The sequence below is a fragment of the Stegostoma tigrinum genome, chromosome 27 (genome assembly GCF_030684315.1).
Source record: "Stegostoma tigrinum isolate sSteTig4 chromosome 27, sSteTig4.hap1, whole genome shotgun sequence".
NCBI lineage: Eukaryota > Metazoa > Chordata > Chondrichthyes > Orectolobiformes > Stegostomatidae > Stegostoma > Stegostoma tigrinum.
In genome coordinates, this window is record NC_081380.1 from 33,384,697 (window position 1) to 33,401,487 (window position 16,791).

The following is a 16,791-nucleotide window of genomic DNA, read 5'->3' on the forward strand; positions in this document are numbered from 1 at the left end:
GCAACGTTGCCTTCAATCACAAGGTAAATGGTGGCAGGGAGGGGCAAAGAACCTCCAAAGCCAGGAACTGAAGCTGGGACAGAACTGAAAAAGGAAGTTCTCTGAGACAGGACAGAACCTTGTTTGAAACAAAAAATTGAGATAAAAGAGCTGGTAAAAGAGAAGACACAGTTTATGCTAAATGTTACAGAAGAGCCAGGAGGAGACATGAGAAGTTGTTGGTGGATAGGATCAGGGTAAACTCTAAGGCTTTCTATAGGTATTTAAGGAATAAAAGAATGACGAAAGTAAGATTAGGCCCAATCAAGGATAGTAGTGGTAAGTTGTGTGTGGAGTCAGATGAGATAGGGGAAGCGCTAAGTGAATATTTTTCAACAGTATTCACTCTAGAAAATGACAATGTTGTCGAGGAGAATACTGAGATACAGGCTACTAGACTAGGTGGGATTGAGGTTCACAAGGAAGAGGTATTAGAAATCCTACAGAAGGTGAAGATAGATAAGTCCCCTGGGCCGGATGGGATTTATGCTTGGATCCTCTGGGAAACCAGGAAAGAGATTGCCGAGCCTTTGGCATTGATCTTTAACTCGTCATTGTCTACAGGAATAGTGCCAGATGACTGGAGGATAGCAAATGTGGTTCCCCTGTTCAAGAAGGGGAGTAGAGACAACCCTGGTAATTATAGACCAGTGAGCCTTACCTCAGTTGTTGGTAAAGTGTTGGAAAAGGTTATAAGGGATAAGATTTATAATCATCTAGAAAAGAATAACTTGATTAGGGATAGTCAGCACGGTTTTGTGAAGGGAAGGTTGAGCCTCACAAACCTTATTGAGTTCTTTGAGAAGGTGACCAAACAGGTAGATGAGAGTAAACCGGTTGATGTGGTGTATATGGATTTCAGCAAGGCGTTCGATAAGGTTCCGCACAATAGGCTATTGTACAAAATGCGGAGGAATGGAATTGTGGGAGATATAGCAGTTTGGATCGGAAATTGGCTTGCTGAAAGAAGACAGAGGGTGGTGGTTGATGGGAAATGTTCATCCTGGAGAGCAGTTACTAGTGGTGTACCGCAAGGGTCAGTGTTCGGTCCACTGCTGTTTGTCATTTTTATAAATGACCTGGATGAGGGCGTAGAAGGATGGGTTAGTAAATTTGCAGACGACACTAAGGTCAGTGGAGTTGTAGATAGTGACGAAGCATGCTGTAGGTTGCAGAGAGACATAGATAAGCTGCAGAGGTGGGCTGAGAGGTGGCAAATGGACTTTAATGCAGACAAGTGTGAGGTGATGCACTTTGGTAGGAGTAACCGGAAGGCAAAGTACAGGGCTAATGGTAAGATTCTTAGTAGTGTAGATGAGCAGAGAAATCTCGGTGTCTATGTACACAGATCCTTGAAAGTTGCCACCCAGGTTGACAGGGCTGTTAAAAAGGCATACAGTGTTTTAGCTTTTATTAATAGAGGGATCGAGTTTCGGAACCAAGAGTTTATGGTGAAGCTGTACAAAACTCTGGTGCGGCCGCACTTGGAGTATTGTGTACAGTTCTGGTCACCGCATTATAAGAAGGATGTGGAAGCTTTGGAAAGGGTGCAGAGGAGATTTATTAGGATGTTGCCTGGTATGGAGGGAAGGTCTTAGGAGGAAAGGCTGAGGGACTTGAGGCTGTTTTCATTAGAGAGAAGAAGGTTGAGAGGTGACTTAATTGAAACATATAAAATAATCAGAGGGTTAGATAGGGTGGATAGGGAGAGCCTTTTTCCTAGGATGGTGACGGCGTGCATGAGGGGGCATAGCTTTAAATTGAGGGGTGAAAGATATAGGACAGATGTCAGAGGTAGTTTCTTTACTCAGAGTAGTAAGGGAATGGAACGCTTTGCCTGCAATGGTAGTAGATTCTCCAACTTTAGGTACATTTAAGTCGTCATTGGACAAGCATATGGACGTACATGGAATAGTGTAGGTTAGATGGGCTTGAGATCGGTATGACAGGTCGGCACAACATCGAGGGACGAAGGGCCTGTACTGTGCTGTAATGTTCTATGTAATTAAATTTTGGATAGTTTACCTTATACAGTTTGAAATGAATTACTTTGTTCTCGACATCTCTACCCACATCTCTACCCAAACAATTCATTTACTTAATGTGACGCCAGCACTTATCTGTTTTCAATATTGACACTGATTGTGACTCCCTGCGGGTATTGAGACTTCCAGGGACCCCACCTTAAATTTTGAAAGATGACATCAATAACCTAAAGGAAAATAAAGCTTTACGCACAGAGAAAGTAATGTAAGTACAACAGTAACCAATAAATAGAGAATGAGGCATAAATCCAATGGTGGAGAAACCTTGGGGATTCCCATTCTAAAGGGAAACCAAGCCACGAATATTGTTACAAATTATTTGTCTAAATCCATGCATATCCTTTAAATGTTGTGAGCATTTTAATTTTTGTGCGTTGAACGAATTTTGTCGAAAGGGGCATCTGAGAACACAAAGCAATACCTAACAGACTTGGGCAATGTGGTCAGACATCTTCCAGAATTACTGTCAACAGAGTGGTAGATGGAGTTTAATTTCGATAAATGTGAGGTGCTGCATTTTGGAAAGGCAAGCCAGGGCACAACTTTACACTTAATGGTAAGGTACTGGGGAGTGTTGCTGAACAAGGAGTCCTTGAAGCGCAGGTTCATAGTTCCTTGAAAGTGGAGTCGCAGGTGGATAGGACAGTGAAGAAAGTATTTAGTTTGCTTGGCTTTATTAAACAGTGCATTAAGTATAGGAGTTGGGAGGCCATGTTGTGGCTGTACAGGACATTGTTATACTGTGTGCAACTGTGGTCACCCTGCTATAGGAAGGATGTTGTGAAACTTGAAAGGGTCCAGAAAACACTTACAAGGACAGCCGGCAGCCTGGAGGCCCGAGTGGAGCGGGATGGCCAGCGGACTGGAGGCTGTCAACAAATGTTGATCTATTATTTGTAAATAATTAGGGTCACCTTTTACACGATACATTGGAAAATTCCAGATTTTTTTGGCCAAAAATAGGGGGTTGACATTTACTTGAGATTGTCTTTTACTCGAGTATACACGGTATTGCAATTTTACGCAATCACTTAATATAAAATTCTTCTGGACGTTAACAGATCCATCTGAACTGAATATTCACTGATTTATGACACTGCTGAAATCATACTTTGTTTGTACAACTTGGAGCATTAAAACATAGTACACATCACTCATTTCATCTAATATATCATCACCTAGTAACATTTGAAATGTTTCACTTGTTTTCTTATTCTTGCAGAAATTGAGATGCCCTCTGAACAGTACAGATTGGAATTAAGAAGTGGTGAAATGGGCTCTTATGATGTGGACACAACGGTCGCAGAACTGGATTCTGACACCTGCATTGTCACAGCAGCCCAAGAGGGGCAGATTAGTTTAGTTCTTACATATAAGAGTATCCTTTTTCCATAAACCTACTTTCCTTTGCATTGTGTTTTCCAGGCAAACTTATTTCCAACTTTAAAAAGTGTACCATGTTCATTTCAGGAAATTACTAACATGAAAAAGATTCTTATAATTGTAGACCATCACTTTCAACTCATCAAAAGGCTTCAGCATAATATCGTAAAATGTATTTTGTTGGTGTGGCTTTTTGTTAAGTGGCTCTGTTATGTAACAAATTGAGGGCAGAAAGTGATACCTTAGGAGTAATTGAATCTATAATAATTTAAGAATTTCTGCTAAAATGGTGCCTGAGAAAGTTGTTGTTGCATGATTGTTAAAACCTGACCAAAATGAATATGATCCTATCCGTAGGGTTTCCTAAGAGAATATTCTAAGCCTTTGAAGTGAAGAATTTTTTTCCCCCACAAATATTAATGATCTGACAAACATCCTGGTCTATGATTTATTTGTTGATACTGTAGTGAATAAAGAACTCTTAAAAAAGGCTAGTTTCAATAGAGGATCTGTAGGTTCGCAAATGAGAGAGAAAACAGTTATTTTGAAACTTTGTAATTTTGAGTTTAACAGTTATTTTCAGGGTTATGTATCTGGAATCCAAATGCAGAGAAAACTTGAACACTTCGATAATCACTTTTCTGGGTACTGTAATTCTAAAATGATGATTTAAATGTTTTAAAGGTATTCTATCACTTTTCTGTTGTCTTGTTTTAATTCTATTTGATTCTTTTTTTTGAACTTCTTTCAAACAATTAAATTCTTGTACAAATAAGAATTTCTGATCCTGCTTAAAAATCATATTTGTATTTATTATCTCAGTGAAAGAAGCCAAATGGCCTACTCCTGCTCCTATTTCTTATGTGACAATATTACCAGTAATGTGTGCTTCAGGCTAGCAGTATACTATTGTCAATCCACAATACGTTTGAAGCACTAAAAATATCTCAAAATGACTGGCCAACTCCAAGGAAACTGGAAATCTACACAGGTGCCAAAACAAAATTAAGTAGCTCTGCACAACATACTGGAATTCATGTGTTCATTGAAATCACATTAGAATCTCTTTGAAATGGTGGTTTAGGGGAGGCAGTCCCTATCGGGGATGAACCTATTGACACCATCTAAATGTGTTCACATTACTGCCATTTGGATAGAAGTCTGCTTTCTCGGGGGCAAGCTCAAGTAATGTACAATTGGGATTGTATAATCAATCCTTGATGTTGGATATTAGGTTATGATTACTAACAAAATTTAACTTGTTTATGTGCCATAATTTGCTGAATGACATTAAATTACCACACACTTGATAGGCATTCTTTAAAAAGGTACAGTTGCTATCTGTTATATATGTATTTGCATTCAGTAGTCAGTATTGAAGGAAGTTATAGTCTCTTTAACTAAACTATAGATATTCATATGCAAGCACTGTCTCAGCTGCCCAATTCTACAATATATGTCGTAACGGCTGGTTTTCTAGGTTAGTATTGTACAGAGTTCCTTAGTATGTCATACAGACATGATAATCAGTGAAGCAAGATAAGAAACTTAGGTAGAAAGAATTCAGTGGAGATTGTTTTTGTTGTTATAATGCCCTATTGTTGCAGTAGGGTCAAGGAGATCAGAATTTTTGGAGAGATGTGTCCTGAAAGTGCCTTTAGAGAGTACTGCTGATATTTGGCTTTACTGCATTGGTGTCTTGATTCTACAGTAGCAGATTTTTACTGTCTTCCATATCCACAAATGACAAATTTCCAAACACCGTTAGTAATCATGCTAGGAAACCTCCAAAATATTGAAACAAGGTAGACATAGAAAAAAATGAAGATCTAAAAAGTTTTTCAAAAACACTTGCAGAGAAGGAGGTGTAACATTGACACAGTTTCTGGCTATAATCCTTTAATACTTGAAGCTGCACTGATTTTATTTTAAAACCAGTAGCCAAGCATGCTGCACCTTAAGCTTCCGGTACCAATAACCTAGAAAAGTTAGGAGACACATAAGTAAGAAGTCCTGTGCTGCTTACCTTCCAGGCTGTTGGTCCAGACTGGCATGTACCATAGTCCTGATGAAACACTTTTATTACCATTGGTAGATCATTTAAAGATGACCCGTACTTCTTAACTCCGCAGTAAACTTTACAACATTAACTAAAATTATTTTTGCAACTCTTAGCATACAAACAATTTTGTTTTGCTGTTTTAACAGCTGGATTAACATATGAGAACCTTCAAATGAAGTAAAGACATGGACACAGAAATTCTAATGTACTTAAAAGCTTTTGGCAATGTACTTTGAGGGGGTGTTAGGTTATTTGCAATAGTTGTAAATATGGATTTGAAATTGCTTTCAGATCAGCCATGATCTTATTAAATGGTGGAGCAAGGCCAAGGGTTCAAATGGCCAAATCATGCTCCTTATTTGTATGGCTTCAGCTCACTTGTAGATTTTGGTTATTGCCCATTTAATGAAATTTAATTTGAATAAACACACGCCTTTTAAGAAGTATTCATCTAATTGATTGCCTATTTCACAATGAAATCTAAAAATAACCAGTGAGATCTTTGGGTTTTCCATTATTGGTCTTGAGTAAGCTAAAGAATATCCTATTGATCGTAAAAACTCTTAGATGATCACAAGTCATAGAGAAGTACAGCACAGTGACACACCCTTTTGGCTTAATTCATGAATGCTGACCAGATATCCTAAATTAATCTAGTTCAGTTGCCAGCATTCTATCCATATCCCTTTAAACCCTTCCTGTTTGTATACCTATCCACATGCCTATTTAATATTGTAATTGTACCAGCCTCCACCACTTCCTCTGGCAGTTCGCTCCATACATGCACCACCCTCTGTGTGAAAAAGCCCCTTAGATCCCTTTAAAATCTTTCCCCTCTCACCATGAGCCACTGCCCTCTACTTCTGGACTTCCCTACCCTGAGAAAAAGATTTTGACTATTCACCCTATCCACATCGCTTATGATTTTATAAACAACTTTAAGGGCACCCTTCAGCCTCTGATGCTCCAGGGAAAATAGCCATGGCCTATTCATCCTCTCCCTACAGTTGAAACTCTCCAACTTTGGCAATATCCCTTTCAAGTTTCACAACATCTTTCCTACAACAGGGAGACCAGATTTGAACACAGCATTCCAAAGGTGGTCTAACTAATATCTTGTACAGCCGCAGCATGGCCTCCCAACTCCTATATTCAATACACTGACGGATAATTATCCTGTCTACCTGCGACTCCATTTTCAATGAACTGTGAACCTGCACTCCAAAGTGTCTGTTTGGCAACAATCCCCAGGACCTTACCATTAAGTGTATAAGCCCTGCCCTGATTTTCCCTACCAAAGTGTAGCACCTCACACTTATCTAGATTAAACTCCATCTGACGCTCCTTGGCCCACCTGATCAAAGTCCCATTATGCTCTGAGGTAACCTTCCTCATTGTTCACTGCACCTCCACTTTTGCAGTCATCTGCAAGTTTACTAACCATTCCACCTATATTCGCATCCAAGTCATCACAAGCTCACTATCGTTCTGAAAGTTCTTAAAATATTTTAAAACTACTCAAATTCAAAGTACATGCTAGGCATATGAAGATTGTTCTAAACTTTTTCCTGTTAATCCATTCAGGTTTTTCCGTCTTTCCTGGAGAAAGGTGGGTTTTGGAAGTAGGAAGAATGTACGAATTTAGAGTGGAAGTTTACGACAAAAGCAGTAATAAAGTTTATTTATCTGATGTAAGTTATTAGAAAACCAATTTTTTTTGGCACATTTTTGTTCTTGACTGATGTTAGCCATCAGTCCTAGCCGATCATTCACTGATATTCATGCTTTTGTTTTCTTATGAATGTTTATTTTGTGTTATGAATGAAAGGATTTATATGTTGAATAAATTTTGGCACTGTCTCTTCAATTCAGGGCAAAATTGAATGGTGAAGAGGTCATTTGATATGCTTCAAATTCTGTCTAACGACAGACCTGGATAGCTTGGTTGCCACTGGGACAGGGGATTCAAATTGTGACTTAATGACAGCAAGGTGATATATTTTCACACCAGGAAATTAAGGCAGCACCATTAACTGTGGGCATGTTTAGAATCTCTCAGTCTTTGGGCAGCAGTGCTTTAGAAGGACAGAAGGCTGTAACTTAAGTGGTCAGCAGTGGGGAAAAGGCATTAAGTCCTCTACCTGTTACCAAGCAGATTGCAAGAGGAAGGATGATCTCTGGCCAAATAGGTACACCCTGTTGTAATCTAAAGAACCTGGAAGATTTGTCCGTGTGAGGTTAGGAGAAGTTGCCAAGTGGCCCTTACTATAGGTAGTTGATTCTAAAATTGTCTGAAAACTAATGGAAGATTGTCATTCAACATTATAACTCTGTGAACTGGAAAGGCACGGACCTGATGGAAGCTAAGACTTGAATTATGTTCTTTAAGATTCTGGTCTTGTGAAAAACATGCTTGAAAATAAATATTTATGCAGCAGTCCTGAAGAAGGGTAGTACCCGAAACATTGACTTCACCTTTCCTCCAGCTGCTGCCTGGCTTGCTGTGTTCTTCCAGCCTCCTGTTTGCCTTTCTGTGTTTTGGAGTACTATATGATTGGTAAGAAATGAATCAAAGTTAGTAGTGAGTTCTATTAAGCCAAGAAAATACCCATTGTATGATGAACCAAACTTTTCTGCTCTCAAAAGTCAGTCCATCGTCTGCTGTTGTGCAAACAGCTGCAATAACATGTTTAAGTAGACACCTCCACTACTCCTGCTGCTTTTCCATCTGTTCCTCCAGGTCTGAATCCGTATTGCCCCATTAAATATGTAAGCAAAGCTCTTCTGTGATCTGCAGAAATAATTTTGAATACCAGAAGAGTTTTGCCAGTCATTAAACCATCACTGCCAGTTTTGTTGACAGTGTTGAGAAGAATTAGCAGATAGAATCCAGTCAGTTAGAGTATAGTGGCCACTCCCGATTGTATTCTCAACCATTTAAGTTAGTTAAAATGAAATATATCCTTTTATACAGTGATTCATTTGTTTGAAATTGACACTTGAATTTTTCAAATGGGACATTCCAATATTGACACTGAGAAAATATATGAATTTTTAAAGGAAAAGCTTTATAATGCACGATGAACATATTCAATTCATTGAAAATCTTGAGTGTAGTACTTCTTGAATGGAGCTGGCAGTAAATCAAAGCTTAAAGTTTTGGCCAAGATCTGTAGCTCAGGTTGTGGGTGAGATTGTTGATTTGCCCACTGGGCTGACTTGTTCAGATGTTTCGACATCATGCTAGATGACATCATCAGTGGAGACTCCGAGAAAGCCATTCGCAAAGATCTGTAGTTTCATCGGGGGCTCCACTGATGATGTCATCTAGCATGGTGTTGAAAAGTCTGAACGAGAACAAGCCAGCTCAGTGAGCAAGTCATCAACCTCATAACTCAAAGCTTTCTAATTATGTTCAGTGTCCAAGAGGACTATTTTTACTTTTTGTGTCACCATTTAAGCATTTTTCTCTGACATATGAGAATGAAAATATCTGTCTCCCAATTGATTAATTGATTGATTTAGGTTAGGTTCAAAAGTGTGCAGAAAAGATTTACAAGGAGTTTAAAAACCAAAAGAACTGCGGATGCTGTAACTCAGCAACATAAACAATATTCTGGAAGAGCTCAGTAGGTCTGGCAGCACTTGTGAAGGAAGAAATAGAGTTAATGTTTCGAGTCGGGTGACCTTTCCGCAGAACAGTTGTGCCTGACCTGCTGAGCTTTTCCAGCAACTTTGTTTTTGTTCCTGTTTACAAGGAGTTTACTGGAAATTGAGGGTTTGATTTACAAAGAGAAGCAGGACAGGTTGGCACTATTTTCCCTGGAGCCTAGTCGGTTGAGGGGAGACCTTATAGAGATTTATAAAATCATGAGGGACATAGATAAGGTGAATAGTAAAGGTCAGAATTTTTTTTTATTCATTCACGGGATGAGGGCATCACACCAGCATTTATTGCTGATCTCTAATTGCCTGGAGGGCTGTTAAGGGGCAACCACATTGCTGTCGTTCTGGATTCACAAGTAGCCCAGACCAGGTAGGAATGGCAGTCTCTTTCCCTGAAGGGCATTAATGCACCAGAAGAAGTTTTCCAACAATCAGCAATGGATTCATGGTCATCATTTAACTCTTAATTCCAGATTTTTAAAGATTGAATTCTAATCGCACCATCTACCATGGTGGGATTCAAACCCGTGTCCCCAGAACATTATTGGGGTCTCTGGATTAACAGCCCAGCGATAATAATAGAGAGAGGACAGCACCTCTCTCTAATATTAAGGTGAAAGGGGCTAGATTTAAAGGGGTCCTAAAGGGGAACATTTTCAAACTGAGGGTGGTTTGTTTATGGAATGAACTGCCGAAGGAAGTGGTAGCTGCGGGAACAGTTACAACATTCAAAAGACATTAGGCAGGTACATAAATAGCAAAGGCTCAAAGAGATATGGACCAAATGCAGGCAAATGGGGCAAAAGAAATGTTTAGGAAACCTGGTCAGCATGGACAGATTGGAATGAAGGGCCTGTTTCTGTGCTCAATAACAGTGACGTGAGCCCAACTCATGAGTTCTTTGGTAGTTGTCATAGTGCTCATTCACTTCAATCTTACCGAGCTGCAAATGGTATCCCTGCCTTGCATTGCCTTTTAGCACGGATACAAAAGCAAGAGCTTGTTATTGTTCTCAGCAGGCCTTCATTTAGAAGTTTGCAACACATTAAATTAAGGCACACTCTGACCAACCTTATTAACCAGATGGCCCAGGGTGGTCAGAGTCAGGATCCTCTCATAAGTGATGAGAAACCTGATAACAAGAAGTACACCACTCACCTTGAGTTCTTCCTCTCAATTGTCATATTTTATGCCTCCTGTAATAGAGAGAGAGATACACATATTACAGAAAGAGATAGTCATTGGCAGAGGTGTACTGAGCCAGTGAGTAGGTAGTGCAGAGAACGTGCAGGATTGGTGGTGTTGCAGATTGGGTTAGGGGAGAGTGAACGAGGAAGATATTGCAGGGAATAGTGAGAATGGTAGAGCATGAAGCTTGCTTGGAGGTGGGTATAGTAGCACAGAGATTGTGGGCTTTGGGCGAAGGTGGTGGACCTTAGCCTAGAGCAATGAAGACTGGAGATTAATCTTTCTGCGTATACTTCCAAGCAGTTCTGTATTTTACTCAGGTGGCAACCTTGGGCCAGACTGGCGTGATCTGTTGCTGCTGGTCCTAAGGAATGGAAAGTTCCAACTGTGCATTACCCAAGTGAGCTGGAGCACAGACCCCACCCCACCCCCCCACCCCACACAAAACAATCCACACACACAAATACTGACAGTACTTGGCTGGGTGAACAATGGGTTATTAAATATTGTGCCTGGGCCAGGGATGCCAGTCAATTCCATGATGTCTGGTGAGTTGTTCCAGGAATGGCGTGTGGTAGGATGCAAATTGATGCTCACCAGAGGGGTGGTACAGCAAGTAATGTGAGAAGATTGGGCTAGAAAACCTTAGGTATAAAAATGCAAGATTCACCCCTTAGCACTTGCATTGATCAAGATAAAAAGGACAAAATAATTCATCAATTTTTGAAAATGCATTGTTTTCAGTGAGTCTTTCTTTCAAGGAATGTAGCTGCAAGGTACTACTTGCAAATTTAATATAATTCATAATTTAAAAAGCTATGTTTATACAGTGGTAATCTCTGATCAACAATAATCTTAACGTACATTTTGGTCAGATTGAAATGTTTGTGTACATTTTTGGCACATTTAATCAAAATCTGGTATCACGTTTGCTAGTACTGTATACTAAATGATTGAATTTTCTGGAATGAAAATCATGAAGAGAACTAGCACAAATGCAAAATTTTGTTCAGAAATACGGCTGCCCTCTGCGCTATTCAAAGTGACAATGTAGTTTTGTAGTAAATATCTGCAACTTGAAAGAATGAGATTGCTGCACGAGTAGAATTGGGTGACATACTGACTAACCAATCCAATGTTAATCTCACTGTTTGAAAAAGCACAATATTGTGAAAATAAATTATCTATGAGCGGAAGTATGCTTTTGGAAGCATAGTGGAAAATGATCACTTATGCTTATGTTTTTCTTTCCAGAACTTAAATATTGCCACTATCATTCCGGAATCATACTTCAGAATCTTGAATAAATCTGTTAATGGAACTTATCATTATGTTGATGTTTTATCGGCTGGACATGAAGTAATTAAAGCTTCACTCTTTGGAGTAGTAGGAGAGGTATGGATAAGATACGTAATTTGACGAATGCTGTATGCAACGTATTACAAGACACATTGCTGTTTAAAAATTGCTTTGAGCAATTTATCATTGTAATCGTAAATCAGTAGCAGAATCCTTCAAGTGTGTTTAATCCAGTCAGTTTTATTTCATACGCGTGATTGTTTAAACTTGTTTTATTTTTTGTGTAAAATTTGTTTTGCTAGTATATAAGCATCATGATTCAACAGCTACCCAAAACGAACTGGTGAGTCAGAATTTCCTGGAATAGAATTTTTAGTTCACCCATTTTTGAGATCCCTGTGTAACTCGGAATGGATATTTAACATATCCAGACTGCTGCACTTCATTTTTTGCAACTGATAGTCAGCCACAGAATCATATAGCCTACATTTCATAGTAGCTGCAATCATCAGACTTCTTAAAATTTCAGGGTTTTTTTGCTGCACTCAAGGTTTTAGCATATCGATCAGAATATAGGGTTCAGGTAGATATAATTATTTAATATTCAGTGCCTATTCTGCTCAGTAACTCCTGTCCATATGCCAGTAGTAGTTATGAAAGCTTAGGAGAAAGTTGTCCATTCAAATGTTTAATCAGCATTAAATTGCACAACAAAGATACCTCAAAAAGAATCTTACCGTTAACATAGTATATGCATGTAAAATGTGTTACATTTATTATATATCTAATATTTTAGATATATAGATGAAAGGGTAAATTCTATTCTGTGCGATAATTTTGTCTGGAGTGAAATCATTTGATTCCAGTAGGCAGCTCCAACAATAAATTCTTTTTGTCATTCTATATTTGCTCAAAAATGATGTTATTTTGTCATAGCAATTAATGCAATTAATTTGTAAAATTATTGATGCAAAGATTGGCTGGCTTACAAATATAAAACAAAATTAAAGCTTTAAAATATAAACCCATTTTGCTTTTTTAATTATTGTTGTTATCTTGTTATAGAACTTGGTTGTTCCCATTATCAACCACCAAGAAGTAATTATTTATGAACCAATAGTCCTGAAGCCTAAAATCCTTGTATTCCCTTGGCATCCCAAGCCCCGAAGTTATCGACACTTAATTCAGGTACTGCCTTCTGTGACTCAAATATTATGTGAAATGCATCTTATTTTGCAGAAACTTGTATAATCTACATGAAAAGACAACCCAATTTCCATTATATCAAAAGCACAAGCAGAGGTAATTCAGTTCCATCAGCTGATTCAAAATAGAATGTGAGGAAGAGCATGAAATAATTGACAAAAGGGCCTGGGAATGTGCAGAGGAGGCTAATCGAAAAATTCCAGAGATAAGGGATTTAGACAAAGGTTTAAGTATTGTTTTCCTCTGAGCAAAGAAAGTGATTGAGGAATGTTATAGATGGTTTCAAAGTTAGAAAGATTTCAATAGTGTAGATGAGTTTATAACCAAAGAGAACAGACAGTGAAGTTAATTACCAAAATAGGTGGAAATGAGCATTATTTTTAGTGGTAATAAATTGGATATCTGCTTAGGTAAATTTGCAGGGCTGTGAGCAAACAGCAAGGGAATACAACTGAATGGAACAAAAATAGAAGTTGCTGGAAAAGTTCAGCAGGTCTGGCAGCATCTGTACTGAAGAATCAGAGTTAAAGTTTCAGGTCCAGCTGAAATGAACCTGAAGCATGAACTCTGATTTTTCTTCACCGATACTGCCAGATTTGAGCTTTTCTAGCAACTTCTGTTTTTTTTCCTGATTTACAGCATCCAATTTTTATTTTACAACTGAATGGAAAGCAGTTTCAAAAAACTGCAAAAACTTATTGGATCAAACTGAAAACAAAAAATGCTGGGAGATCACAGCAGGTCAGGCAGCATCTCCATGGACGCTGCCTGACCTGCTGTGATCTCCAGCAGTTTTTGTTTTCAGTTCAGATTCCAACATCTGTAGTAATTTGCTCTGACTTAATTGGACCAAATGGGCTCTCTCTCTATCATATGATTCTTTTGCCCAAGCCAGTTTCTATTCCCTCAAAAACAGAAGAAATTTGACATTTAGTTTAAAAAAAAATTGCATTCTACCTAAGGACACACCTGTCTGCCTAGAAACATACTACCATGTATAATCTTGTGGTGCAAAGCTAACTTTTGATCAGTCATAGATGTTTGCTAGAAAATTCATGAAATGTATTTAGCCACAATTTCCACTATATACTTCCAAAAGGTGTGTCTTCTTGGCAGGTGAAATACCCCATTTGAAGCACAAGGTTGGATTATCCCTGCCTTTTTTAAAGCAGTTCTTTCTGCATAGGCTGCACAAATAGATTTTATAAAATGCCTTATGCATGCCTTTATATTGCACAGGTTAAAGGTGGAAGTGGCAACTTTACATGGTCGTCGGGTAATGAAAGTGTAGCTCTGGTGACAGTAAAAGGTGTAATAGCAACAGGTGACAGCCGAGGTTTCAGCATTATACATGCTAGAGATGTGGAAAATCCGATTCACTTTGGCACAATGCAAGTAAGTAGTAAGTCATGGTCTCGTTAACTATTTAATACTGAAGCTTAGATTTTTCAAGCTGTCTTATTTTAATGCTGATGTTAATCCATTTAAAATAAAAAATATAAATAGTTGAGTAATTCCACTTGGAAAATCTGGTCTCTTATTCTCTTTGAACTTCACACAAAACTTTTATTTTGTTTTCATTTATTTTCTACCTTTCTCTTGTTTCTTAGCATGCAGTAGACACGGGCACATCATTCCCTGAAAGGTTTGTGTCTTATTTGTATCTGGTGCAAGAAATGTCAGCATGTCTAGCTGGTAGCAGGGCATCACATCAGTGCTAAGGGTAGGCACTTTGAAGAACCTGGTATGCATACTAGTTTACTGGATTTTTTCATGAAACAGATGCTGTGTTCATTGTATGGATTAACTGAAGGCTGGTTCTGTAATGGATGACATAAACTGATGATTGAGAGAGCTTTGGAATTCTATAGCAATATCCTTGAGATCAAAGTATGCCTCCTTTGTATCAGATGGAAGGAGAGTGTCCCGCCAAGGGAAGAGGTCACATTTTCCAGAAATTTAGCTCCTTGTATCTGGAAATAAACCAGGAAAGATTCTGACTTTATCCAGTTTGCTACGATGAGACTCCTATTCACAGCTTTGCTGCCGTTGCCAGCATAGGGCTTCATCATATCAGCAAGAAAAATGTTGATCACTCCCAAGTTATATTCCTCTCACCTGGTCATGGCAACACCCTTTAATAAGCCTCATACTTCCAAAAGCTACCACCACTCTCTCAAATATTGTCTTTTTCTTTTGCACACATCAGCTAAACTATTGTACCCAAGTGCAGAAGTTGAGAACTCTTCTTTGCTGAATAATATAGGCCCCTTCCTCGTGCAGAATAAACTGGGCATAACGACAGTGTGCATTGGAGGAAGAATGAAGTTGTTTCACATGCTGTTATTTGCTGAAGAGATTACTTTGGATATCCTGTCGGAGAGAAAGCCAGAATTGTTGCAGAGGGTGAATCCAGCTGCAAAAATGATCTCTCTCCCTTTCTCCAAGTGTCAGATGATTTGCACTAGAGGAGGAGGAAGAATCTGCAATTAGGAATCCATTGTGACTATCAGTCACTCCTAAACTTGCCAGTGACTGATCAGAAATTGATACCCCTGACCTTTCAATAGTGACTTGGAGGAGTAAATACAGATTGGTACATCACAGATGTAAGCAAGAGAAGGGAACACAGCTCACCAGAGGAAAAGCATACATCTTTGCCTGCTATAGAGAACAAATTTGATTATTTCTAGTGCGCAGATTTCAAAAGTAACAGCTGCAGTGCAATTGTGGCGCATGAGGATCTGATTACACCGCATGCCAGATGGTCTTGTAACTTGTGCATGAGGTTCATGCATAGCATCAGGTTACTGCAGTCTTGAATTCAAACTTTAAGTGAGCCCCTCTTCAGGACTATCTGGTAGCACCTCTCAAAGCTTCACAAACTAAAGCTTGCAGCCCTGGGCTACAGCATTTACTGCATTTTACTGAGCTCAAATAACAGAACTGATTTGGGGCTTTCATGATGTTAAGGCACTCCTGATGTCTGCTGTTGAACAGGTCAGTTTGGTTTCTGAAGCTTTTTAAATTCATTCAGGGAATGTGAGCTATGCTGACCAGGCCAGCATTTATTCCTCATCCCTAGTTGCTCTTCAGAAGATGATGGGTGAGCATCCTCCTTAAACTGCTGTAGTCCACCATGTTGTAAGAGATGGAGTTCCAGGATTTTGACCCAGGGTATCAATGGATAGTGAATGGTTTGGAGGGGAACTTGCAAGTGGGGTTCACCCATGTACCTGCTCCCCTTGCCCTTTTTAGTTAATAGTGGTCATGAGCTTGCAAGGTGCTGTCTAAGGCGTCTTGGTGAATTTCTGCAGTGTCCTATATTTAAATGACTCACACAGCTACCATTGTGTGTCAGTTGTGGAGGGAGTGACTGTTTCAGGATGTGATGCCACTCAAGCGGATTGCTTTCTCATGGATGATGTCAGATTTCTTCAGTGTTGTTGGAGCTGAAATCAAGGCAAATGGCGAGTATTTTGTCACACTGTTGCCTTGTGCCTGGATGTGAACAAGCTTTTGTGAAATCAGGAGGTGAGTTACACGCTGTAGAGATTCCCAGCCTCTGATGTGCTGTTGTAGTCATAGTATTTGGAAAGCTAGTCCAGTTCCGTTGCTGGAAAATCGTAACCTTCAGGATGTTGATAACAAGAGATACAGTGATGATATGCCATTTAATGTCAATGGGTAATGGTAAGATTCTCTCCTATTTAAAGATGGTCATTGCCTGACACTTGTGTGATGGGAATCTCACTTTTCATGTCAAATGGATATTGTCCGAGTTTTGCTGCATTTTAGCATGCACTGTTTTAGTAAGTGAGGAGTTGTGAATGGTGCCAAGCATTGTACAGTCATCAGATAACATCCCCACTTCTGACCCTATGATGGAGGATATGCCAGTGC

The 16,791-nt window shown here is 39.1% G+C and overlaps 1 protein-coding gene across 1 annotated transcript in view; it reads left to right on the plus strand.

Annotated features, from left to right (window-relative positions):
* Positions 1–16,791, plus strand: part of LOC125464424 (nuclear pore membrane glycoprotein 210-like) — a 142,374-nt gene that overhangs the window by 18,416 nt on the left and 107,167 nt on the right. The window contains exons 7-12 of the mRNA XM_059655315.1: positions 3,307–3,462; positions 4,879–4,947; positions 7,114–7,220; positions 11,638–11,778; positions 12,748–12,870; positions 14,128–14,283. Of these exons, the coding sequence (XP_059511298.1) occupies positions 3,307–3,462; positions 4,879–4,947; positions 7,114–7,220; positions 11,638–11,778; positions 12,748–12,870; positions 14,128–14,283 (752 nt within the window). The remainder of the gene's footprint in view (positions 1–3,306; positions 3,463–4,878; positions 4,948–7,113; positions 7,221–11,637; positions 11,779–12,747; positions 12,871–14,127; positions 14,284–16,791) is intronic.